We start from the raw sequence: 25393 nt of genomic DNA, 5'->3' as shown, positions 1-25393 counted from the left end.
TGACGCTTTTGATTCATGACGATTGAGTAGAGACTGGTCATACACAGTTGCTGCAAAGTCATTGTAAGTATTTGAGAAGATGAATAGCAGAATAGACTTTCCGCTCTCACCATTCCTTCCTAGATCCTTCTACTACGGCCTGCATTCAGCAAGTACACCAAATCAATAAATATGACAAAGATGAGGATACCGGTGAGTACCGATACGAAGCTGGAGAGGACGTTAAGTTAACATCTCCAACGATAAAAACAATGATTCCGAGGAACAGGCCCGAGCCGACCGTGAGCGAGATGTTTGGTCAGCTAGCTATGGTCAACAAGAAGCTTGAAGATTGGATCGAATCGACCAAAGCAACGACGATGTATAAGCGCTGCCTAGCCGCCTACGGGAAGATGTGGAGCAATATCGACGACCTGGATAAGCCGATAAATAGCGAACCGGTACTCGAAGCTACTGGACGCCTGTGTAAGGATCTAATCACATGGGCGGAAATAACCGGAGTATGTTCGAAAGAGAACGTCTCTCTCGACTACGAAACTCGCGCAAGTTCCAAATCGAGACGCCAGGTCTTAAAGCATGTCTTGAGGCCACTCCTTAACATCGAAACTGCGCTCAAAATGATGGCCGAAATCGCGCAAGAAAAGGCCGACCCAAGAGAACTACTGGCCTCAAAACTAGACTTGGGATCGGTCTCAGGATCGGCCCGTGTCCCTACGACAGCATACGGTTCTTTGAGCCACCCAAATTCACAGAAAATAACCTTCAAACAAGTTTTAGGCTCGCTTGCCGAAAGCCAGGCTTCTCTTGGGATCTAGATGACGCGCAGAAATGGTCCGCCGGGCCAGTTGCCTCCTGAAGCCTCCACGCATGAAACAAATGCGAGTGTCTCCATGGATCATTCCAGGCTAGATGCGGCAAATACGGCAAGCGGGCAGAACAATACAGTGGATAGTCATCGGCGGAAGGCCTAAGATCGAGTAAAGAATCATGTTTGATCGACATCATGGTACCACTTGAAATGGCAGATTTATCAATGGGACAACGGCTGCAGGAAATTTTAATATACGTTAATTGATCTGGGTGAGGTATTGAACTAGACAGACGTGCATTGGAGGATGATGCCGCACATGACAGCTATACACTGCTCAGCCTCAGTTCAATGACTGTTATTTTCTGATTCATGCTCATTAGTCACTATGTGAACCTTACGAAGCAGTCAGGTCTAGCGATCTGAGAAACAACGATGCAGGTATCTGTGGGTCGCCTCTATTCTGAGCTATGGTGGTCTGGAGTCGGAGTCACCATACTGATCCATGAAATGATGAGTCTACATAGCAGTCATCGATTGGAACAGTCACAGCATGTATTTAAGAAGATGAGAAGCAAATAAACTCTTCACTTCGATCAAAGCTTCCGAAAGGCAACCCTCTGCTACCTCGATATACGGGCCATCGAACGAAACAAACATACGATATGGCAGAAGCAACAGACCTGGATCGCTATATTGCCGAAGCAACTACTGCTTCAACATCATCTGATTCTGATTTCGATGCTGGGGAAAAGGAGCAGGACTTGGCCGTACGAAAAGTCCGTTTATTTACTCGACATCGTTTGGAAATATACAAATACAACATCCGAGATCCTCTCAGACACGCCAGCAAGCGATTCCAAGGTCGGAAACGTGCACCGAAGATCATTGAGACACAGTACTCACGTTTTCGAGGATGGGCAAAAGACGCAAACGTGTACAAGTTCCCACCAAGAGCACAACAAAAGAGATCAACAACCATAAGGTGGCTGACACCAAAAGAAGACTACCGCAACCTTGATCCACAAAAACAAAAAGCGGTCGACCAATCTCTAAAAGATATGGACGAAGTCCTGAAGAGTATGACCGAACTCGTCAGAGAGAAGCGGAAGTCCTCAAGAAGTAGAGCTCGTCAAGGCTGGCCCTTGAAGCTTGTGGAAATCCCTGAGTTCCTCGTGGACTTCCGTGAACTGCAGTCATTCATTGATAGATTGGAGCGATTGGTCAGCCTCGATGAGCCTGGCACTCAGATAAACACTTCAGCTTACACTATCAAGACGGTGTATGTAAGTTGCATTACTGCATACACCTCGGCCCTTGAGAGCATCAGCAAACCAGAGGACCAGCAGGAGCATGGATTATTCGATCGTCTTTACCGGGAGCGTGATTGCTTGGAAAAATGGGCGAGGAATGCCGGAGTACTTGAAGAAAATGAGGCCTCTTTTGACCACAGACTTCGCGGGAGCCCTGAATTACAGCACCAGATCATAGACATACTCCTCCAAATGGTAAATACTGTGGCTTGGATAGAGGCAATTAAACAACAAACCGCCGTTTTCGATGACGGTCTATCGTTCTCAGAGTCAGACTCGAGATCGGGCCCGCGATCGCTCAATTCATCAGTACAACAAGACCAGACTTCACGGGCGGAGACAGAGCGCAAAGAGAGCCTGAAGTTACTCAATGACAACAATTGTTTTCTTTGGTATATTTGGTACTCATTTCGAGATAATGAGGAGTTTGAGGATGAAGTGCCCTCCAAAGGCTGGGCGCATGACGAGAATGCGGCTGCGCTTTTGCCTCCACGACGTGCCGCAGTGGTAGACCTCGCTAGAGATCTTACCGAAAGTTGTATCTGGCAATATTGGCAGATCGTGTACCACTTCGATGAACCTGATGGTTGTTTCAAGATAAGAGAGTTGCCACCTGGAAGTAGCTGGTGCAGAGACAACGAAGCATTAAAAGAATGGGCAAAGAAAGCAAGACTTCGTGGATACCACAAGGACTCTCCAAAACGCAACAACCAAGAAGGTTTGGAGTATGACTTCTGCAATGCAAGATTTGAGGACCAACTCTCAATAATCGAGTATCTCAAGCATATGCAGTATAGGCTAATTCGTCTGCTCGAGGAGCGGCAGTCCAACGATGGAACACAAGAAGACTTGCATCCCAATTTATCGTCAACACCGAAATCGTGGGGGACTGTGTGCAATTTTGGACGGGAAATTAAGACATTGGAGCGATTGATTCAGCCAAGCAATACCCCCAGCGGCCTGGAAGGCGATGCTTGCCGTACTATCGAAACATATCATCAAACATGCTTGGAAGCGTACGCAGTAGCTATTGACCACCTGGACAGGGCTGAGGAAAGAACTAAGCAGAAATTATCATCACCCGAAGCTATTCAGCATGAACTTCGCGATCTAGAAAGCTGGGCTCTTGACACCGGACTTCTTTCGCAGGGTAAATACTCTCTCGAGTACAGATTGATGTACACGAAGGGCAACAAAGCATGCGAAGACGTTTGCCAAAAGCTCCGAAAGATCGAAGCGATGTTGCAGGAGATGGTTCCATTGATTACGGGAGAGCGTATCCCAGGGGAAGACCAGGAACTATCAGACTCGGACACCGACTCGCATTCCAACTCAGCGACAGAACTACAACAGTATGTCAATTCCCTTGCTAGCCGCAACGAGGATTTGAAGGGAGTGACAGACGCGTACGGGCTTGGTAGTTGCACCAAACCGGTGTCGTCTCCGGATGACACTCCAGCATATGGTCAGAGCCGTTACACGGATCCTGTCACTGACGAACCTGTTATCATGAAGGGATTGGAGGACTTGGAAATAGGAACTAAGGAGGGCACGGCATCCATTTAACGAAGGAAGGCATGCCATCCAAGGCGGAATGCACAGCGGGGTTAGTAGTATAATCTAATGATACTCCATGTATGATATGAACATCTTTCATCGGCGACTTTCATGCATGCGAAACGCTTGGGATGGAGCTCAACCCGGTTGTTGACTCGTCATAATCTCATGCTGTGATTCATGTCTTGCCAGTCACTCCATGAGTCTTGATGAACAGTCATGACATCTACTTTAAAAAGTCAGAATCGATACACATTTACTTCTTTTCCTCATACCCACCTCTTCACCAGCCGGGTCTGCAGCGAGGACTCAAACACCTACCTCCAAAGCAGCAGCCTCGTTTCGGCACGTTGAATATTGAAACCGTCACAGAGCTGACTAGACCGAGATAACGATAATGGCAACGACGCAGTCAAAAGACAAAACCTACGCTCCATCATCTGGCCAAGTCGCCGAAGAACCCTCCAAACTCAGCGTGAGCGTCAACATCGAATTAGCACTCGAAAGATGCAAGGACGACTTCAAGGAGCTTCTTAAAAAGCTTAATCTGGCAAAGGAGCTGGCGAATAAGCAGATACATGAAACACCACCTTGTGAAGCCATCGAGGCTCCATGCCCCAGCATATCGGGCCCATTAACGGTCGCTGAAGCTCAGCATATGATCGAGCGTGCACCGCCAGAAGAGATCGACCGCCAAAGATTCGTCCTGAGGAGATGGGCAGAGAGGAACGAGGACTACCTACAGGACAGTTACCGTGTTGAAGGGAAGCTTGTGAAGTTCAAGAACTCCGAAAAGGAGAGCGCGTGGAAGAGCCACCAACGAGAGAGAATATCTCACGCGCGGAGCACAGTCCTTCAAGTACTCTACCTCATTTCTTTGAGCTTGACCGATATGAGAAGGATCGCAGAAGGACGCAAGAAATGGGGAGGAAAGTGGGGTCCAGAATCAGCCTGGGATAGGGAGGTGTTGAAGCTTAGGCACAAGACAAACAATCTGAGCAGATACACTGATATCCTGGAGTTGCTGACGGAGACGGTGGGGGACAAGGGCCCAGATAAGTCGGGCGCTTACGCGCATACTAGCGGATACTCTAATGTGGATTATGTGCGTCTGGATCAAGAGCTGAGGGACAAGAAAGTAGCTAAGCAGGATGCTTGCACGGACGTTGAAAGTACTGATAACGAGTCTGATGAGGAAGCGGCGAAAAGCGACTACCTGAGGATGACGATGCTTGGGCGAACGTTAAAAGGCATCATGCCAGGAAGCTCGACCAAGGGCCAGGGGACAAGGCCTAGCTGAAGTAGGCGTGTATGTAGATATTGAGAAAGCTTTTGCAGAGGATCCCGGGAAAGAAGCAGTCGGAGTGGAGTGCCACAGAGGAAAGGTTAGCGGTTACATGAATATGGGTCGGCGTGTTATCATGATGGTCTGGGTATACAAACTCCATTCAATGTCTCACAATTACCTCCTGGTATATGCTGGGGTATCAAAATGCTTCCAATACGCCGTAATCCCAATGCCGTGAGCCCACCCATGTCCTGCAATACCGTGCAAGCGATACCCAGTGCTGCAATTCTGTAAACTAACGCCATGTATGCAAGACCGATTACTACTCGAAGTTGAAGAAGGCGTCGTCGAACTGCGACTGCTCGGGGTTCTCGTATTCTTCCATGTTGAAGAGATCTTCGAGGTTATCCGTAGTCATGGTGTCCATCATCTCGTCGTTGGTAGTAGTGATCGGCTCTTCCTTCTTCTCCTCGACCGGCGGCTGTTCGGCGGGTTTGGGCTCCTCGGCCTTTGCAGGCTCGGGCTCTGGTTCTGCGGGCTTTGCAGCTGTCGCATTATCGCTCGTGTTCGCTGTCGCGTCGGTATTCATATCTAAGCCTGGCAGATCTGACATGGTGAAGTCAATGTCCATGGCCGAGGCTTGGTTCGCGTCGTCATCGCTGTCCTTGGCGAAGTCCTCGAGACCGCGGAGTAGCGAGGGTCCGTCGTTGCCATCATCGAGGTTGAAGTCCATGTCGCCCGAAGTATCCATCATGTCGTGGTGCGGGTTGTCGCCCGATGTGTCCATCGCGTCGCCGAACATGGCATCGAAGTCGAACTCGGACTCTTGCGCGTTGCCGGTGGTGGGCGTGCCGTCGAAGAGGGGGTCTTTCGGGGGCTCGACGTCGGTCTCGATGGGCGGCGGCGGTGGCGCTTTCGCGTCTTTCGCGTCGTCTTCTTTCTTCGGGGGTTCTTCTGCTTCGGGCTCCTTTGCGCTCGCTGCCTCGGGCGCCTGTTCTGGTTGCGACACGGCTGGCTCGGGCGCTGCTGGTGTCGCAACCTTTTCGACCTTCACTGGCTCTTCCTCGACGGGCGCAGGGACATTCTTCGCCTCCGCTGCCAGTCGCGCCTTCTCGACCTCGTGCTGCTTCGCTGCGGCCTCCTTCTTCTTTCGGTCCTGCTTGAGCAGCGCCATGTCGCGGCGCAGGACAGTCTGCGCCAGGCGGACCTCGTTCTCGAGCTCGTCGAGCGCATCGTGAAAGCGCTCAGTGGCAGAAGGCACGACCTTTTGCAGCTGCTGCCTCATGCGCCCGGTGCCGCCGCCCGCCTGCTCCTCTTTGAGAAAGCGCCCAGAATGGAGGAACTATGCATGTTAGCGCGATCGCAGAAGCAGACACGTGACCGGACATACCACAGCATTGAGCATGCTCTGGAGCATGTCCAGGTGCTGAGTGGAGTTTACGGCGGTGGCCATGATGGGCATGCAGGTGCTAGGCAAAGGTACGGCCGTGTGTCAGTGATGGGTTCGGCGCGGGACCTCAAGAGGGTCCGCTAGCAGGCTGGGCTAGCGGCAGTACGGTACTACGTTCATAGCTCCCGCTCCTTCGGGTGCCTTGTGGCCTGCGGCGCTAATTCTTCGAACTCGCCCGCTCACCTCTCACACCTCTCCTTCTTCACCCCACAGTGGAGATTATAGCTTTGCCGTCACAGCTCGGCGCAGCGCTCGTCTCTCCTATCTCTCTTCCTCTTGTTTTCCCTTGCCTTTCCTAGTGCTGTCCGCTCTCTATTGGTAGCCTTAGTCGCGCTTTCCATACTGACTTTCCTTGCCGCCTACCCAGCTGCCACCACCCCGCCCGCCAGCCTCGACCTCCCCGTGGCCTCGTCGCCCTGACCGTCGCATCACCGCCGACGTCCTCGATACCCGCCGCCGCCAATTGCGCCTCTTGCGACTCGACTTTTGTGCGCATCCCCGCGACAGCAGCCATGGCCGACCAGCAGAACCCCGGGGCACAGCTGCCTCCTCCCCCTTCCGCTGGCGCTCCCGGCTACGAGAACCAGGGCCAGCCGCAGCAGCACATGCCGCCGCCGCCGCTTGCACCCGTCATTATCCCCCAGAACAACAACCCCATCCCGACCGCCATCAGCTCGCCCATGTCGGGCAACCCCATGAGCCCGACCAGCGGCCAGCCTGGCTACGTCCCCCGTCGCGCCGCCCCCGAGCCCAACAAGCGGGCGCTATATGTTGGTGGACTGGACCCGCGGGTCACCGAGGACGTGTTGCGTCAGATCTTCGAGACGACTGGCCATGTCCAGAGCGTCAAGATTATCCCAGACAAGACTGCAAGTTCTCCTTCTGTAAGATAACACTCCGCACCTGCTGCATAACTCTTGACAGCTGGCCGGGCTTATCTTGCAAGTGTTGCAACATTCATGTGCCGCTGACCGCTAACAGTTCAACTCCAAGGGCTTCAACTACGGTTTCGTCGAGTATGATGACCCTGGCGCCGCCGAGCGTGGTATGGCCACCCTCAACGGCCGCCGCATCCACAACAACGTAAGCGCGCTCGACAATTACGTGCTGGCGGTTCTGACAGATACAGGAAATCCGTGTTAACTGGGCCTACCAATCTAACAATACAGCCAAGGAAGACACATCTAACCATTTCCACATCTTCGTCGGTGACCTTTCCAACGAAGTCAATGACGAGGTTCTCCTCCAAGCTTTCTCCACCTTTGGTCCCGTTTCCGAGGCTCGCGTTATGTGGGACATGAAGACGGGCAGGTCGCGTGGTTACGGATTCGTCGCGTTTAGGGATCGCGCCGATGCTGATCGCGCTCTCAGCTCTATGGACGGAGAGTGGCTTGGCTCTCGCGCTATCCGCTGCAACTGGGCCAACCAGAAAGGACAGCCTTCCATTTCCCAGCAGCAGGCCATGGCTTCCATGGGTATGACGCCGACCACTCCCTTCGGACACCACCATTTCCCCACCCATGGCGTGCAGAGCTACGACATGGTCGTTGCTCAGACTCCTCAGTGGCAGACCACGTGCTACGTCGGAAACCTCACTCCTTACACTTCTCAATCTGACCTTGTGCCGCTTTTCCAGAACTTTGGTTATGTCACCGAAACCCGCTTCCAGTCTGATCGCGGATTTGCCTTCATTAAGATGGACACTCATGAGAATGCTGCTATGGCCATCTGCCAGCTCAACGGCTACAACGTCAATGGCCGTCCTCTGAAGTGCAGCGTAGGTTGATTCGTTCTCTTTTGTTATTTCTTAGCTCACATTTTTAATATAGTGGGGCAAAGACCGTCCTCCGACTGGCCAGTTTGAGGGTTACTCGCCTGCGGGCGGGCCCAACTCAGCTTATCCTCAGACGCCAAGCGCGTACTTTCCTCAGTATGGTGGTGGGCCACAAGGTGGTCCCATGTCACCCTCAGGTGAGCGGCACCGGAGGAAGCTGCAGTATCGAAACAAGCAATCTAATGCGCGGGCAGGACCCAGCCCCGGCGGACAACCCTTCGCGCAACAGCAGCAAGCCTTTGGCAACCCTGGCATGCCTTACCAGCAGCAGATGCAGCAGCCAGGCAGCGCTGGTGGCTACGGCCGTGGCGCTCCCCAACAACCTCAATGGGGCCAATCTCCCCAGGCAGCCTTCAACCAGAATGGCTTTGGAGGATACCAGGGCTAAGCACCTCGTTTGTTAGATTTGTCTCTTCAGCGCTGTGCCCTCTATTGTCCCAACACGCCTGTTTGCTTACGGGGGCGCTGTTTTGGATAGCTCCGATTTCTGGTCATATTTCATCAGCTACTCGGTTTTATGTTCTTAGGGAGTCGTTATTAATTCCGTTGTCCAAAATGGTGCAAGCGTTGTTGTCTTATGGCATGGCTGGTACATTTCTTGTGGGATCTGGTTCACGGTCGTTTGGTTCAAAATGAATCTCCTATCTCGTGTTAGTTTTCTGTTGCTTCAGGCCTCGGCTCTGATTACCCCTTCACTATCTATTATGACGTTGAATCTTCTCCTTGATACCAGCGAATTCTCTTCTTGATACCAAAGCGAGTTCTTATGATACCGGAAGTGGATTTCTTGTGGCGCGCGCTGGTCGTCGCGGTATGACTTTGGATAGTATACTATACTGTGGACTAGATGGTAGTACTGATGGTGACGGAGGCGTAATAGAATGGTACGAGGCACTGAAGCCACAAGCACACAACACGTATTCTCGCCAAAGTGAGGTCTGCAACAGTACGTCATAGAGCCGCCTAGAGGCAGCCAAATTCTGTACCTGCGTCAAGGTGCCTGGGATCCTGCATGTTCCATCAAGCTTTCAGATACACCGCAGAAACACCGTTGTGATGACGGCACGTGACGTATTGTTCTAGCGCATCCGCATTGAGACGTCGTGTCGCGTTTTGTGGGCCCGTCCGCTAATTGATGCTAACATTCACACCCCACCGCGCCGGATGGCATGCACACACTCGACATCATCTCGGTAATCCTTTCTTTTGTCGGCGCTCTCTTTGTTTGCTGTATGCTTGCCACCCTCGGGAAGAGAGGTGCGTCGCTTAAACCGTACAATCCGAAACGGTCGCCGCTCTTTTGCATCCCACATCCCGCTCGGACGCATTCGCCTCCAACACGGTCCCTCACGCACCTTCCGCGTACGCGTTTCTCGACATCACACCTGCAGCCGCCGACCACTTCGCCCACAACACCACCCCGCCACTACTTCGGCTACCTCTCCACTCGCCCGCACACGACGACTACCATGTTTAAGTCGGCGGTCCAGAACCACAATGCCATCGCGTCTACATCACCCCCAAACAACGCCTACAAGCAGGCTTCGCTCGGAAACGCCTTCAACCGCCCTGGGCCCAAGACATCGTCGACGCGTCCTGTAGGAAACGAGACGAAAACCGCCATTGGGGCAACTACACAAGGGACCAAGCGGACGTCGAATGGGCTCGTCAAGTCGTTGAACTCACAAGAAGATGACTTTGACTACCCCTCACTCAACATTGCTGAGATTGACGAGAAGGAGAACGATTTGCCGGCTGCATTCCACACATCTTCGCGCAACAACCCCGGCGTCCTAGCCCAGGCTTTGTTTGATGAAGACGACTTCGATAGCGACATAGATCTCGATGTTGAAGACCCAGCGACAAAGGGCACTGTCACATATCCTACGTTACCTCGCGTTGGTTCGGGAGGCTCAGCCGATTCGGGGTACAACTCGAGAGCGCACACTGCGGATCTCAAGCCAGAGCAGCCTAGTAGCCAGCCAATACCGTGGTCTTCTTCGCCCCTATCGCACTACAAGACACCGCAGAAGCCAGAGCCACCGAAGACAAAGCGTCGTACTCTACCGTGGACACAGGCCCAGAAGCAGCAATCGATACAGGAAGAGGAGGAGGAAGAAGAGATTGCGCCACCCAGGAAAAGAGTGGTCAAGGAGGCCGTCAAGGCAGTGTCAACACCAGTGAAGGAGTCGAAATCACAATACCCTTGGAACACGACCCAGAGCGCGCTGAAGCAGCAGCAGAAGACTTTTAGGGAGACCAACAAAGCTCAAGCGAAGGCGAACCTAGGCACAGATGAGGACATGAAGGAGGCCATTAAGAAAAAGAAGAAGAACACCATCCACAAGATCTTCCTCAGTGAAGAACAACAGAATGTGCTGAACCTGGTGACGGAGTACAAGAAGAGTGTCTTCTTCACTGGTTCTGCTGGTATGTTAACAGGATTGTTCATATGAGATTGTGCTGACAATGACAGGTACTGGTAAATCGGTTCTGCTTCGTGAGATCATCGCTGCACTGCGACGGAAATACGCCCGTGAGCCCGATCGGGTGGCGGTGACAGCGTCAACTGGTCTGGCAGCATGCAACATTGGCGGTGTTACCCTACACAGTTTCGCAGGTATTGGACTTGGCAAAGAGCCTGTAGAGGACTTGGTCAAGAAGATTCGACGGAATCAGAAGGCCAAGCAACGATGGATGCGTACCAAAGTACTGATCATGGACGAGGTTTCGATGGTGGACGGTGATCTATTCGACAAACTGGAGTCCATTGCGCGGACAATTCGCAACAACGGCAGGCCGTTTGGCGGTATTCAGCTTGTCATCACCGGCGACTTCTTCCAGTTACCCCCAGTACCAGAGTCAGGACGGCAAGCCAAGTTCGCTTTCGATGCAGGCACCTGGACTACAAGCATCGAGCACACTATCGGTCTGCACCACGTCTTCCGTCAAAAAGACCCAGTCTTTGCGAACATGCTCAACGAGATGCGAGAGGGCCGCCTGACTCAAGACTCGATCCAGAAATTTAAGCAATTGGAACGACCACTACCAAAGGGAGACGAGAGCGTCGAAGCCACAGAACTTTTCCCCACGCGCCAGGAGGTCGACCGGGCGAACACTACGCGTATGCAACAACTTCACGGCAACGTCTTCTTGTTTGAAGCTCGCGACGGAGGCACGATCACGAACAAGGAGCAGCGCGACAGGCTACTACAGAGCTGCATGGTACCAGCGCAAATACACCTCAAGAAAGGCGCTCAGGTCATGTTGGTCAAGAACATGGACGACACACTAGTGAACGGTTCGCTAGGCAAGATTACAGGGTTCATGACTGAGCAGATGTTCAACGTCTATAAAGAGGATGAGGAGGCTTTCCTTGAAGGTGGACCCTCAGAGGCCGCCATCAAGACTGAGATGATGAAGGGCTCGCTCGGTGTAAACAGCAACCAGGTATACCCTGTCGTCCGTTTCGCCATTGCAGATGGCACTACGCGCGATCTGCTATGCAAACGCGAAGACTGGAAGATTGAGCTACCAAACGGCGAGGTGCAAGCCTCACGTTCCCAGATCCCACTCATCCTCGCCTGGGCGCTCTCCATCCATAAGGCGCAAGGTCAGACGCTGGAGCGCGTGCGCGTCGATCTCGGTCGCGTTTTCGAAAAGGGCCAAGCATATGTCGCGCTCTCCCGTGCCACGAGCATGGCCGGTCTGCAGATTTTGCGATTCGATCCCAGGAAGGTTATTGCACACGAGAAGGTGCGAACATTCTACGCTGGTTTGAGTAGAGCGGAGCAAGTCGAGGGCAAGGCAAAGAGCAAGACGATCCTCGGCAAGATGCAGGCTGCGAAGAAGAGGAGTGGTGATGATTAGGAAGGATGGGCGACCGAGCGAGGTAGGATATGGTGTATATTGGCTTACGATACGATGGCATAGGTGGTGTTATTACTTCTGGTGTATCAACGGCGTTTATCAAGTGCGGATGCTTACATGGCTAGAAAGCATGGCGCGCGCGGCTTGTAGCGACCTAATCTTCTCTCACGCGGCGTCTGGCTGGGGGCTTAGAAAGATACCAATTCACATCGCTGGTCACGGTCGAGACTGAGGATACGTATATACTCTTCTGTTGTTCTTTATCTTCGTGTACTACATTTTAGTCCGCGGTGGCAACACGCCCACAATTCTCCAAGTCTCTCCTTCCACCAACCCCAACCGCCCCCGTTGCGTCACACATCCTGTCGATTTAGCTAGTGTTGCATCAGACAGTATGAAAGGTCCCCTTGTCCCGCCAAAAATTGTGCTAAGCAGATAGGTGCGGATAGCCGAGGCGCTGACCCACACCGCCCACCTTCCGTCTCCACCACCAAAAAATGGCAAAAAGAAGCCCAAAAACATACAACAGCGGGGATTCGCTAGTGGTCACCCACCTAACTACTAATCCGCCGGTATCATGCTTGTATATGGCTGAGCGGACGGGAAGCCTAATTTTCATGATCCTATGGTCGTATGTGCAAGATTGAGCAAGTCTGGGTTTTATAAACTCATCACAAAGGAGCTGACCGTGTATTGGCGGCCATGTACACTACAGCTACTCAATGGACCATTGGCGACTGTCAAGCACTCCACGAGGGCAATGGTCTCTATTAACAAACGCTTAGCAGCTAGATCTGAGAAGCTGTGCCTGATCAGAGTACACAACAAACAGGTTCTGTTACGGTGGAATATTGCAGAGCAGGGCACCAAAACGCGGTTAATTATATAATGATCTAAATGCGAGTGTATTTCCCAAAAACCTTATATTCGCTGTAATGCAGCAGTAACAAGCAGATTCTAACCTAAGAGAACCCAACGGCTCTTTCGACTTCTAGTTATACCCTTAGAGTTATACTCTGCTGTCGGAGAGAGGAGAAACACTTCTGCGGCTCCCATCTGTATCCAAGTCATCCAATGGAACATTCACATAACTCGAATTTGCCGTCGACGACACCGCAGAATCCCCCCTTCTCTTCACACCTTTCCCAGCCATACTTCCCACAAAGCTGACTTCCTTCAGGTACTGCACAAAGGGCATCTTCTCAATACCTACATGTACAACACTATCCTCACCGCCTACATAGCTGCCGTACCCGTACCTGCAACCCAAGTCTTTGAGGTATTTCTCGCGCTCCTTGTTCGTCATGTGAGCTGTACCGCGCAAATCCTTGACAGCAGCGCTTGAAGCAAAGAGTGCGATGATCGCAGCGAGACTAGTAGGCATACGCGCGAGATAGCGACCAGGACGGCGCAAGTAGACGATGAGAGAAACGACAATGTAGATGCTGAGGATACACTCCGAGATGATGAATAGGGGAGTGACAAATAGCAGGCGTTCTTCAGGTGTGATGACGATGCCAGAGACCTGTGGCGTTGTTGTGTTGTTTGCCGGTACGAAAAGAAGTTCCCTGTTCACGCCGAGCCAAATGGCAAAGAGTCGTGAGTATGCTTGGTTCATTGGCGTCTCCACGTCTGCGAATGTGGGTAGTGGCATGTTTGGGTCCGTCAGCCGTAGTGATCCTTCAGCTCGATTCATGAAGTAGTGAATGAACTCGCTGGCAAAGGTGTCGTTATGCCACAAGGGCTGCAGAGTTCGAAAGATGAATAAGCTCGATTGTGACATGAGTTCGGCAGCGTCGTTCGAGAAGTATTTGTCAAGTGCTTGAGAGCTTTGATCCTGATCGGGTGCGAGATCTCTTGCTGGCTCTTTCAAATTGCCCGTTTTGTCGACCAGTACTGTAGCCTCGCCGACTTGGATCTCTGGCTGACACAACATGAGGAAAGTGTTGTTGCTGGCAGCATCTTCAAAACCTGGATAGTAAAAACCCGGATAAGCAGTCTCCTGATCCACGTTCGGGTCTGTCATGAGTTGTCTTCGCGGAAACTGGTTCGCACCAAGTGGTCCATCACAGTAATGATGCGTAGCCCGAATCCATCCAACTGCGACTGCAGACCTGCATATTGCCTTTTCTTCTCCGGTGGCGTCAAGGTCGGCCTGGAGGGTTGTCGCTATTTCTGCTCCGACTTTGCCGTCACGACAGAGGGTTACATTATACTGACCATGCCAACGACTGCTTGATCCGTAGTATGTGGCGAACATGTTGCCATCCGTACCATAGCATGTGGTTTGCCTTCCGCTTGCAGATGTTATTGTGACATTGAAAACTTGTTTCCAGTCGCTCGGTTTATCGGTCCATAGATGCATATGATAGTCGTGGTCGAATATGAGAGGTTTGCATCTTGGTTCTGCAGCAAAATATTTGGTACGAGCTTGATAATAGCTCTCTGCGGACAGACTGACTGATTTGCGATCTTTGAATGAAGCGTAGGTAGCCTTCTTATCTGTCCAGGCCGGTAAGGGAGTATGACGTGTCAAGTTAGACTCTGCCAACAAGAAGTGGCTCTCCCCCGTGGATCCCTGGTAAGCACCTGACATCTCGGGCCTCCAGCTAGCTGAGGCCAAAAACGGATTTTCCATAATTGGTGGACCTGACGAGCCGTTGATGTGCATAAATCTTGCCTCGAAAGGTGGCGAAAATAGTGCTGACTGGGGGAGTGACAGTGTTGCAGAACACAAGCCAATGCCTATAAAGACTTCGTCAACACTTTTGAGCTCTTTATGAAGTCTGGTGTTGGACTCACCTCCTTTTAGCTGCTATTATAGGTACAATCGGGATGTAGTCAAAAGGATAGTGCAATAGAATGGAATTTGCCGCTGACGCTCCACATGGCTGTACCATGTGCCGATAGGGCTCATAACGCTTAGCATCGTGGTCGATCCAAATAATGAGGATGCTGAAAGTTACAGCAATGATCGTTGGCAGATAGAGGTACCAGAATGAGCGACGTAAGGGAAGTGAGTTCACCGTTGTGGCGAAAATCACTCCACCTTGAGTCTGGCTTCTCCGAAGAAAGTATTGGAGAACAGCAATAAAGGTCCAGCAGAGTAGTGCAGTTGTGGCGAGGGTCCACCATCGTAGCGCGGGAGGGTACCAGCTTTGACGGGATTGTGGGCCATCCTTTCGTTTTGGGACTAGCGTCGACAGGCGGAATCTGAGCGCTTCGAATCGTACCATTTTTTTTGGTGAAAAGGCCTGTCTACTACAACAGCGTGCGTTAGAGAACTTCACCTTTTTCCTCCGCCCGGATATCGTTGAGGTGACTTTGTAGTGCTAGTAGTGGTGCTGTCGAAGTGTAACTTTTGGCCCCCATACACGGGTGGAATTGATTGATGGTGATAGTTCGCCGAGGCGGTAGCATGTTGTCTTATCTGAAAGTCGTCAGCGCATAAGAGACGGAGTCGCCTTGCGCACCAACTGGTGATACCAAGGCGATGTGCGGACTGGTAACATCCTATGGGGCGCAGCCGTAAGCAAGCGCTGTGGGGCGGAGCCAGCTCGGCCCTGTCCTCCACCTCTGTTGTTAGAGCGGGCTGTGACTTCAATTCGCCCAACAGAGATCATCTGCTTTGCGCATGGTCGTATGTACAACACAAGGTGTTTTGGCGTAACATGATGTCAGCGGCGGTAGATCTGGGGTTCAACAAAGTGCGCCTTCTATATACAGGAGTTAGACAAGCACCTCGTCTGACGTGCAGTCGTTCAGCGAGGGCAACGCTGTGCAAGCCGAATGTTGGCTACCAGTGGTGAGTGTCGGCATACCACCGGCCTCCGATGCATCACCACTATCCGACAACGCCCTTCTTTCTCGGCACAAATCTACATATCACGGGTTCTGCACACTTAAGGTTAAGCTCAACCTTGATCTTCATCTCCTCTGATCCATTCTTCCCACCACCAAGACCACACCACTCTATTCCCTCGAACTCCTGCAGCAACCGAACGAGCACATACTGAATCTGAAACCTGCCGAACACTCTCCCAGGACACTGTCTCGGGCCAATGCTAAAAGGCAAGTAAGTTCCATATTTAGGTGACCAGGATTCCCAGCGCGATGGGTCCCAGATGTGTGCCGTGGGGCCGTATAAAGTGGGGTTGCGTTGTAGACCTGCGACTGAGTATACGATGATCTGGCCTTTCGCAACGGAAATAGGTTCTTTGCCTTCTAGACCGCCGCCGACGGGTAGGATGGCGTCAGTGCGGGCTTCGCGGATATTGAGACCGAGGGGGTGGTACATGCGCATCGATTCTTTGACGGTGTTGGCGAGGAGGTCGAGTTTGCGGAGTTGGGAGGTCGTGGGAAGGGTGTCCAGACCGATGCTGTGGAAACGAGGTCGGTTAGTGGTATGTCCCTGTCTTTCATGCTGCCGTGGAAACATATGATGCACTTACTGCTCTTCCACCTCCCTCTGTAGTTTCTTCCACAACACTGGGTCGCGGGCGAGGTGGTATATCGTCCAAGTCGTCAAAATAGCACCAGGGTCTTTGGATGCCATCAGGACGGCAATGAGCTGACCGCGGATGAAATAACGATCGTTTGGATGCGTAGAGACAAGATCTTCGACTAAATTGAACTCCTTTTCTGTTTTCACGTCGGTTTGGTTGTTGACTGGGAGGGCTAGTGTCTTTTCGATCAGATCGTCGATGTAGTGTGTTAGATCGCGGTATGCTCTTGGTGCAAAGAGCCAGTCGGGAAAGAGGTTTGCGAGACGTCCGAAAAGGAGACGATTCGTATTGAACGTAAGAAGTTCTTCCATGGCTTTGCGAAAGGGCTGCTCGTCTGCGGAGAGGGAGTTTGTGGATTCGCCGAGAAAGACTTGGGAGACTAGGTCGAGTTGGAACCTGTCGACCATGTCGTACACATCCACCCTTTCTGGTGAGTTCTCGATCAATCTCAAAAGCTTCTGCATGTGGACTTCAGCGGTAGGAATATCATCCGGGCGCACTCTCGACACGTGCGGCTCCAATTGCTCCCTACTCGTCCTCCACAAAGGCCCGTCCGTGGTAAACACTGAGTCCCCCAAGATACTGCTAAACACATCATGTGGCGTCTGGCCTTTCGCGAAGTCCGTAAACTGATCTGCCTGGATGGCCTTGATGTTCTCGGCTCGGTCGGTAATGAAAATGTTGCTGCCTAGTAGGTTCATTTCGACTGTGCGGCCCGGTATGGAGAGGACTTCGTCGCAGATGTATTCGACGAAGGTGTTGGAGTGAAGGCGCGTTATTAGGTTCCATGCCATGTCTAGTCCTGTGGTTCATGAGGTGGTCAGTCTCACCGTCATATCCAAGTGACGCGGAAACTGCTAACCAAAGGGTAGTTTGTACGGGAGGCGAGGAGCATGCGGAATTGATGATCTCGTCTTGTTTCCATCTTTCAGTTTTGAGGCTAGAATAATAAGGAAGACAATCGTCACTGCGCCGTACAACAGCAACTTTGAGATATCGTCCTCTATAGTAGTTAGAACGCCCATCTTCGTGGTTGGTTACTGGCCAGATGAAAGTCTTGATGAATATAGGATGCAACGTCTTCCTCTAGGTGTGTAAGGACCGGCACACGATGTATGTGCTCATCTAATTCGACTCCAGCGCTAGACTCGCTAGGAACTTGGAGGTAACCAACGGATTGGACCACGATCAACAAGGTACTGAGGCTCCAAGTGGGTTATGGATTAGTCAAAATCGTTCACCATGGCTAGATCAGAGATGAAGCCGCTTGGATGGGCTCCAGGTGCGTCGATTCGGGGTGACGTCGGATCGGCATGACTTCGGATAGGCTGATCTGGGGGTACTGCGGATGGAGCTAACGGAACGACTTCGGATAGGGCTATACATAAACGTTGCGGTAAGCTTTCTGCCGTGCAACGGCAAGCTCCATGAAGCCAGTGAATCGTGTCCTAGCCACAGTACTTTTGTACTAGCCTCCGGCTCAGGTTGTAACACTCTAGCTCCGAATGGTCGAGGATGTCAGTATTCTGGTAACCATCTCTATCTCCCGGAACAACTGCTGAGGTATCTATGGCTGCACTGGGCGACTCCCCCCTCAGAGGGCTAGCTCTCATTGCCAAATGCGCCTTCGAGCCCATCGTTACCGGCCCTCTTTTTGGCTTATTGCTATACGCCCCAGAGAAGACATGGAGTTGCGCCTTGGAAGCAACATCTCTTTCGCATATCGTCGATGAATACAACTTGCTCCGCGTACTGGGGTTTCTAGCTGCTATCGGTATAGTCAGGAAGACCAATGCAGCTCTGAACGCGTGGGCAACAAATAACTGGCAAATATATGCCGGTCGTGGCTGGAACTGGCCTACTGAGATCGCAGTGGTCACTGGAGGATGCAGTGGAATTGGCAAAGCCATCGCAGAATCTCTCACTTCTCATGGAATTCGCGTGGCAGTGCTCGACGTGCAGGATGCGCCCAAGATATCCGCATCGAACAACTTGTCGACATACTTCCGGTGCGACATCTCCAGCCCTGAATCGATAGCAAAAACAGCCGAGAAGATTCGCAAAGACCTTGGCAGTCCATCAATTCTCGTCAACAACGCCGGCATCACGGGTTCTCACACCATTTTGAAAACGCCGAGCGAGTTCCTCAGCCGTATCTTCGACACGAACATTCTTTCCCACTGGCGGCTAGTTCAACAGTTTGTGCCGGACATGGTCGCAAAGAACAAAGGCCATATCGTAACAGTCGCGAGCGTCAACTCGTTCCTGACGAACTCGGCTAATGCGGACTATGTGGCAACCAAGACCGCGGCTTTGGCGTTCCATGAGGGTCTTACGAGCGAGCTTAAAATCTGGTACAAAGCTTCGGGTGTCAAGACTACGATTGCGCATCCGAGTTGGGTCCGCACGCCCCTGATTGAGGAGATGGTCTTGAGAAGTGGCCAAGACCCAAAGATTCTTGAGAAGATGTTGATGCCAGAGGAAGTTGCTGAGGTCATAGTGATGCAGATCATTAGCAGGCGTGGTGCTCAGTTGTTCATTCCTAGTATCGCGGCGCCTATCTCATGGTTGAAAGGGTTGCCGAACTGGGTACAGGAGCTTGTGAGAGACGCGTTTGGGAAAACGAGTGCTGTCACCAGTAGTTCGATGATCGCGTACTAGATGTCAACACTCGATTCAAACGTGTATTGAAGCATGGACGCCAGGTTGACGTTCCAGTATTTCCAGTTTCTTTCTTATGCCAAATTTGTCGTGAAGGCGGTACCAGTCGGACGGAATGCTACCAAGTGACATTGGTTGCGTCTCAACCCTCTAGACCGCTACAATTCTTCCCAGGTACACACAACTGCATGCAGGAGTTCTGATACGTGTCGAGAACACGTGGGAGACTTGTTGCGGTGAATCGAGCTAGAACGGGTACTGCCGGTACGAAGAAGGGCCTTTTCGGCTGCTTGGGGCATGGGCCCATGTCTAGTCGAGAGCTCGGTAGAATTCCTATGGCTAATCTCGTGGGCTTCTGATTCGTGTTTCATTTTGGTACGATACCAGGAAACCTAGCGGGGCTACTGTAATGTCGAGTGCGGTCACTCGCATGACGGGAATGAGGCGTTACCAGTACAGGCATTCCACACAAACCTAATTCGCAGGACCAGGACTCTTGCTTATCGTGCACGATCTCTTGGCTCTGTAGCTTTATTCGACGTCTTCGCACAATCGTGGATTCTGGTGACCAACCATCGCGTTCCGTTCAGTGTTGCCTCTCATTCATCCAGTACCCAAACATGGCTGCCGAATTCTCTCTGGCCGAGACGCCAATCGGCAAATACTTCGCATCCATGGCGGAGATGGGCGTATTGCGCGTCTTCGTTGAGCACGGCATCTTCGACGCCATTCCAGAAGAGGGAATCTCTCTCAAAGACCTTACGGAAAAACTGAGCATAGAGTACAAACTTCTGGAGCGCTTCACGGCCTTCTTTCTCGCTATTGGCATGCTGACTAGCCCGGAACCTGGCCGTGTGGCGCATACACCGGCGTCAGAAGCATTCACTGACCCCCGCGTCGCGCAATTCTATTCGTACCTCTTCGACTTCTTTATGGGGCCAACGACGCGGTGGACAGACTACTTCGAGGCGAACGGGCTCGCTGAGCCGGCTAGATCTAATCGTTCGCCGGGAGGATTTGCGCTGGGCATGCCCGATAAGACAGCGTATGAAATCATGGCGGCGATCCCGGGGTTGGCCACAAGGATGAATGGGGTGATGGCCATTGACGGTGATATTCCTGTTACGGGGGTGTATGATTTTGGCTGGGTAGCTGCATTTGCCGCAGGAAATGTCGGTTCGGAGAGGGAGCTGATCGTTGATGTTGCCGGAGGGAAAGGTCAGGCGTTGAAGGCTATCTTGGAGGAGACGCCTGCCATTCCTGCTGCCAGGTGTGTCCTGCAGGATCAGCCGCATGTCATCGCTGAGGCGGAGGAAGAGCACAAAGATTCTGCTGTTTTGGGTCCGGTGAAGAAGATTGGGCACAGCATCTTTGGAGAACAGCCCACCAAAGGTACGGAAATCGAGTTTTATCCTCTCAGAATACACGATACTTGCGCCATGAAACAAGCTGACGGACCACTCTAGGTGCTCTCGTGTATTACATACGTCGCGTCCTGAACGACTGGTCCGATCACGAAGCTCTTCAGATTCTAAAGAACGTGCGCGCGGCTTGCGCGGACGACTCGCGCGTGTTGATTGCTGAGTATCTGCGCCCTGAACAGCCTAGTGTATACACTAGCACGGTCGACATGTTCATCTTAAACATCGGCGGAAAGGTGCGCAGTGAAAAGGCGTTTGCCGAGCTTGCTGCGAAGGCGGGGCTGATGATCGCGTCGGTGGTGAGGCATGGAAAGACGGAGTCGGCAGTGGTTGAGATGATACCCCAGCCACCGCCGATCTAGCTGGAGGGTGTCGCGTCCGTGCGCACAGAGACCGAAATCCCAAAGCGTAATAGTGCCAACTGCAGACATGCTCGGGCCGTTCCCTACGCCTCTGTCACTCTAGCCGTAGAATGCAACTAGAAATCTACCGAGCGTGTATCATCGTACTCAAACTGCTAGTTGCTGTTGTCGGAACGTTCCTCGGCCTTAGCCTCACACCGCCATGGTTGATCTGGATTCTGTGACCAACTCGTCCGTCGGCCGCGTCGGCTCCTCTGTGGGTACCTTAGGTGCTGGCTGACGTGCAACAACGGCGACCGGATATCTGTAGTCGGCAATGAGTCGAAGGGTCCACGGAGCGTGGGTGGGAGCATTGCACTACTCCGCCGCAGATGCATGATCCTGGCTGGAGACCACGACTTAGCCGTATGGGAAGGATTGAGACGGCATGCAATGTAAGGGCCGGTGCAATCGTCTTCTATAGTTGACTTCGCAACTGCACGTGTTGAGCTGTCGACCTCGGCAATTATCTTCTCCAGTGCATGGGATGCTGACACAAACCGTATTTTGTATTCGTATACACTGCCAAAGAGCGTTGATATCAAACTTTCTTCATTGCGCGCACAATGGGCTCCGCAAGGACATGGTTTATTGATGCCCTCACGGAGCATCAGGAGCTCCTCTCAATCTGGATATTGTTAGAAGTAGCCCTATGCGCCGTATTAACCCCGGACAAATGACACGTAAGATACCTCAACTGACGTACGCTACAGGTCTTTGGGCATACCGTATGGTCCGTCATATACAATCTCTACTTTAACCCACTTAGGAAAGTGCCCGGACCTTTCCTGTGGTCTGTATCGCCACTCCCACTCCTGTTGATGTCATGGTCGAGCACGCCACACAAACAGATCCTGGCATTGCACAAGAGGTACGGCGACGTTGTCCGCACAAGCCCAGACTCAGTGTCATGCCTCCACGCAACAGCATGGAAAGAAGTGTACGGGCATCGTAAGCCCAGTCAGCCAGAGAACCTCAAGCACCCAGGCTTCGTAGCCGAAGTCGCCTCAGGTATCATCGGGGCCGACACAGAATCTCACACATATCAACGTCGTCTGCTAGCGCCCGCGTTCTCCGGGCAAGGCATACAGCGCCAGGAGCGTATCATCCGCCACCATGTCGACCAACTCTTCAGCTGTTTTGGAGAGCACTGCACCGAAGGTCGATCCCTGGATCTGGCCAAGTGGTTCAACTTCTTCTCATTTGATGTCATTGGCGATCTCAGCTTCGGCGAGTCTTTTGCGAATATGGAGCGAAGGGACTTTCATCCATGGGTTGCGACAATATTGGAGTTCTTCGTTGCGCAACATGACATGGCACACTTCCGGCGGGCGTATCCGTTGTTGGAGGCAATGATAAGCCCGTTTGTTAGAATGTTTGCCAAGAAGATCATTGCGAAGCATAATCTGTTCATGCGTACTCAAGTTGCGAAGCGTTTAGCTTTGGAGCCCAGCCGGCCGGACTTCATTGAAGAGATGAAATCCGACAATACTCAGGGAAAATGCGTGAGTGCATCCATAATGCTGTCTTGGTCCCAATTCCGCTCACGGATCTAACGGCTGGGCGATAGGGCCTTTCCCTTGAGGCAATCTGCCATAACGCGAGCATCTTCGTCGTAGCCGGGTCCGAAACAACTGCAGTTGCGTATGACGAAGCTTTCCTCTTTTGCCCAATTTGATTGGAAGTATCAATGTACTAACCATCTCTTGAGTCAGACTTGCTGGGGCAACTTATCTCCTCTGCACCCACCCTGAGACGCTCGCTAAGCTAAGGAAAGAGATCGACGCATCTTTCGATAGCGAAGAACAGATCACACTCCTCAGTGCGCAGCGTCTCAGATACCTCTCGGCTGTCATAGACGAGACCTTGCGTATTCATCCGGCTGCCGTAGGCTCAGTGCCACGACTGATTCAGCGCAATGGCGAGGTCGTCGGGGGGCACTTTCTGCCCGGAGGGGTAAGTATCCAAAGCATTCCCGCAAATCCTTCTGTAAAATTCTGAGCACGTCGCTGATTGCAATGGGGAAAACCTAGACCTGCGTGGACATTTGGCACTGGGCAATGTATCATAACCCAGCCAACTTCACGGAACCAGAAGTTTTCGCCCCAGAGCGCTGGCTCGGAGATCCTCGCTTCGAAGCGGATAAGAGAGCGGCATTCCAGCCCTTCTCGACAGGAAAACGCAGCTGTATCGGTCACAAGTACGCCACGTCCTGTCTCCGGTATCAATACGAAAGATTTCGCTGACTAAGAATTCGCGACTAGCTTGGCACATTCCGAGATAAAGCAGATATTGGCCCGGCTGCTGTGGAAGTACGATATTGAGCTTGTGGACCGCGAGTGGCTTGAACAACCATGGCACGATCAACGCGTGCGCGCATCTTACGTGCAACCGCCTTTGGACGTGAGGCTTATGCTCAGACGAGAGAAATTAGATCCGGAGTAGAGATGTGGTGTGGGAACAGCTGAGGTTGCATTGATGATGAAGCTCAGGTGTTCTCTGCCCATGGGCAGGCGGGAGGCAGGAACCTCGGAAGCTGGAGCCGAGGCTCCGTGGGCTTGGCATTGATCTCGTCCCGCCATCTGTCGCGTCGTGTCGCGTCGCGTCGCGAACAACAACATCTCTCTTCTTCAATCATTCGAACGCAGCTACCACTTATTTTACGGGCTAGATTGTAGCTACACAAGGTATCTTCGACCAGCACAACTTCACCAGTAAGAAGACTTGATGCGGAAAGAGCTACCTGCGTTTTGATGACGTCAATATCTTTGGCACTGCGATATGGCAGTTTAATTTGACCCTCCCAACTAAAAGCCTTGGATTGCGCTGTGCGAAACGTTCATGGATTCCAAAATCTGCCTGGTTTCGCTCAGAACCTTCTTTTCCAGATCGTCACCACGTTTCGAATACATCAGAACGGGATAACTACGACAGTGTCAGCGAAAACCTCAGTCAGAGTGCATCGTTGCAGTTTCTCGACTTACGGACGTACTCCCCACTCACTCAAGAAGCCCCCATGGCTTTCTCGGCCTGCTACCACTACAGCATGAACATACGTATTGGCACCTTCTGCCAAACTTCTACCAAACAAAGCGAAGTACACTATCAACATATACCTCATGACAGCGTTTGCTTTCAATGTACGCCAGATCTCCGTTTCTCCTACCAGCCCAGGACAAACTGTGTTGACAATCACCTCATCGGAGTTCACAAGCGATGCCAGCCTCCTCACAAAAATCATCTGTAACAACTTCTCGCGCGCATACCATCTCGTAACATCATACTTCTCGTCGAACTGCGGCAAGATTGGTTTCCCTTTGTCGAAATCCGCAAAATATGCCGTCGTCGACGTTACAACTGTGAGTCTCGCCGGCTTTCCCACCAACCCGGTGTTGGCTCTCAATATCGGCAGGAGAAGCACCGCCAACATGATAGTCGAAAGATAGTTGACCTGGAAAGTCTGCTCTTTGCCTGTCTTGGGCGAGACAACATAGTCCTTGTTCTGCACACCGGCGTTCAAAACGACCATGTCCAGCCTACCCGGAGTCTGACATCGTCTGGCAAACGCCGCGACAGATTCGGGATCTTCCATATCTAGGATCCAGACTTCGACTTCAGCGCGTATAAACTCCCTGCGGAGGGCTTCTGCTGCAACGTCGCCTTTGGCCTGCGATCGGACGGCTAGAATGAGCCGAGAGAGATCTAGCTGGAGGAGCTGTCGCGCTGCCTCGAACCCCAGGCCGGTATTCGCGCCGGTGATAATGGCTGTCTGACCTTCAAGAGTGACTCCTGCTGCGATTGGCGGAGGATGCATGAACAGTTGGCGGTACATGAAGCCTATACCGCTTTGGAAGGTAAGGCGACTGTTGATTCGGTCCCACAAAGACATGTCGACTGCGTTGTGTTGGAATTCGGAGATACTGTTTGTGATCCATCATCAGAACACGTTACTATCTGGACGACTTTAGTGGCAGCGGTGAGCCCTCGAAGGTGAGGTGTTTGCATTTGTGGGTCAAAACGGTCCCTGAATCGTACTCGTATCATACGTAAAGCCACCGAGCTATGGCCTAACCACCGGAGTAATACCTAGCCACCGGATTACGCCCTAGCCACAATTCATAGAGTCCGGCCGGTTCAACAGCCACCGAGGTGGGCACAATCGCATGCGGTACTGGCCGGTTTAGCGTCTCCACATACGGTAATGTGCCTGGCACCATGGTAGCTACTCTGGTCCTTTGAGACAAGGAAGGTACTCATGGGTCGTGACCAAGATGAAAGCGATTTT

General features: G+C 52.1%; 10 protein-coding genes across 10 annotated transcripts; 6 read left to right on the top strand and 4 right to left on the bottom strand.

Moving 5' to 3' along the window:
• Positions 1 to 251: 251 nt before the first annotated feature.
• J4E92_001276 (uncharacterized protein) lies at positions 252 to 3687 on the top strand (the record flags this gene model as incomplete). The annotated part of the gene is made up of 2 exons (XM_051492689.1): positions 252 to 726; positions 1373 to 3687. The coding sequence occupies 2 exons, from the start codon at positions 252 to 254 to the stop codon at positions 3685 to 3687; spliced, it is 2790 nt and encodes a 929-aa protein (XP_051358201.1).
• A 388-nt stretch (positions 3688 to 4075) lies between these two features.
• On the top strand, positions 4076 to 4978 carry J4E92_001275 (uncharacterized protein; the record flags this gene model as incomplete). Its single annotated transcript, XM_051492688.1, has 1 exon — positions 4076 to 4978. One exon carries the CDS (start codon positions 4076 to 4078, stop codon positions 4976 to 4978), a length of 903 nt encoding a protein of 300 aa, XP_051358200.1.
• A 310-nt stretch (positions 4979 to 5288) lies between these two features.
• Positions 5289 to 6419, bottom strand: J4E92_001274 (uncharacterized protein; the record flags this gene model as incomplete). The annotated part of the gene is made up of 2 exons (XM_051492687.1): positions 5289 to 6308; positions 6357 to 6419. 2 exons carry the CDS (start codon positions 6417 to 6419, stop codon positions 5289 to 5291), a joined length of 1083 nt encoding a protein of 360 aa, XP_051358199.1.
• Positions 6420 to 6928: 509 nt separating this feature from the next.
• Positions 6929 to 8638, top strand: J4E92_001273 (uncharacterized protein; the record flags this gene model as incomplete). The annotated part of the gene is made up of 5 exons (XM_051492686.1): positions 6929 to 7300; positions 7398 to 7499; positions 7546 to 8193; positions 8246 to 8387; positions 8445 to 8638. 5 exons carry the CDS (start codon positions 6929 to 6931, stop codon positions 8636 to 8638), a joined length of 1458 nt encoding a protein of 485 aa, XP_051358198.1.
• A 4491-nt stretch (positions 8639 to 13129) lies between these two features.
• J4E92_001272 (uncharacterized protein) lies at positions 13130 to 14240 on the bottom strand (the record flags this gene model as incomplete). The annotated part of the gene is made up of 2 exons (XM_051492685.1): positions 13130 to 14164; positions 14235 to 14240. The coding sequence occupies 2 exons, from the start codon at positions 14238 to 14240 to the stop codon at positions 13130 to 13132; spliced, it is 1041 nt and encodes a 346-aa protein (XP_051358197.1).
• Positions 14241 to 15964: 1724 nt separating this feature from the next.
• Positions 15965 to 17650, bottom strand: J4E92_001271 (uncharacterized protein; the record flags this gene model as incomplete). Its single annotated transcript, XM_051492684.1, has 3 exons — positions 15965 to 16499; positions 16572 to 17427; positions 17488 to 17650. 3 exons carry the CDS (start codon positions 17648 to 17650, stop codon positions 15965 to 15967), a joined length of 1554 nt encoding a protein of 517 aa, XP_051358196.1.
• A 544-nt stretch (positions 17651 to 18194) lies between these two features.
• Positions 18195 to 19286, top strand: J4E92_001270 (putative secondary metabolism biosynthetic enzyme; the record flags this gene model as incomplete). Its single annotated transcript, XM_051492683.1, has 1 exon — positions 18195 to 19286. One exon carries the CDS (start codon positions 18195 to 18197, stop codon positions 19284 to 19286), a length of 1092 nt encoding a protein of 363 aa, XP_051358195.1.
• A 620-nt stretch (positions 19287 to 19906) lies between these two features.
• J4E92_001269 (uncharacterized protein) lies at positions 19907 to 21069 on the top strand (the record flags this gene model as incomplete). Its single annotated transcript, XM_051492682.1, has 2 exons — positions 19907 to 20678; positions 20753 to 21069. 2 exons carry the CDS (start codon positions 19907 to 19909, stop codon positions 21067 to 21069), a joined length of 1089 nt encoding a protein of 362 aa, XP_051358194.1.
• A 202-nt stretch (positions 21070 to 21271) lies between these two features.
• On the top strand, positions 21272 to 23358 carry J4E92_001268 (uncharacterized protein; the record flags this gene model as incomplete). Its single annotated transcript, XM_051492681.1, has 4 exons — positions 21272 to 21325; positions 21822 to 22613; positions 22864 to 23064; positions 23185 to 23358. 4 exons carry the CDS (start codon positions 21272 to 21274, stop codon positions 23356 to 23358), a joined length of 1221 nt encoding a protein of 406 aa, XP_051358193.1.
• Positions 23359 to 23915: 557 nt separating this feature from the next.
• Positions 23916 to 24997, bottom strand: J4E92_001267 (putative secondary metabolism biosynthetic enzyme; the record flags this gene model as incomplete). Its single annotated transcript, XM_051492680.1, has 2 exons — positions 23916 to 24033; positions 24225 to 24997. 2 exons carry the CDS (start codon positions 24995 to 24997, stop codon positions 23916 to 23918), a joined length of 891 nt encoding a protein of 296 aa, XP_051358192.1.
• Between the last annotated feature and the right edge of the window lie 396 nt (positions 24998 to 25393).

The sequence above is a fragment of the Alternaria infectoria genome, assembly GCF_024043175.1.
Source record: "Alternaria infectoria strain BMP 0036 chromosome Unknown scaffold_1, whole genome shotgun sequence".
In the NCBI taxonomy this organism is placed as follows: Eukaryota; Fungi; Ascomycota; class Dothideomycetes; order Pleosporales; family Pleosporaceae; genus Alternaria; species Alternaria infectoria.
This window is presented reverse-complemented; position numbering and strand designations above follow the sequence as displayed.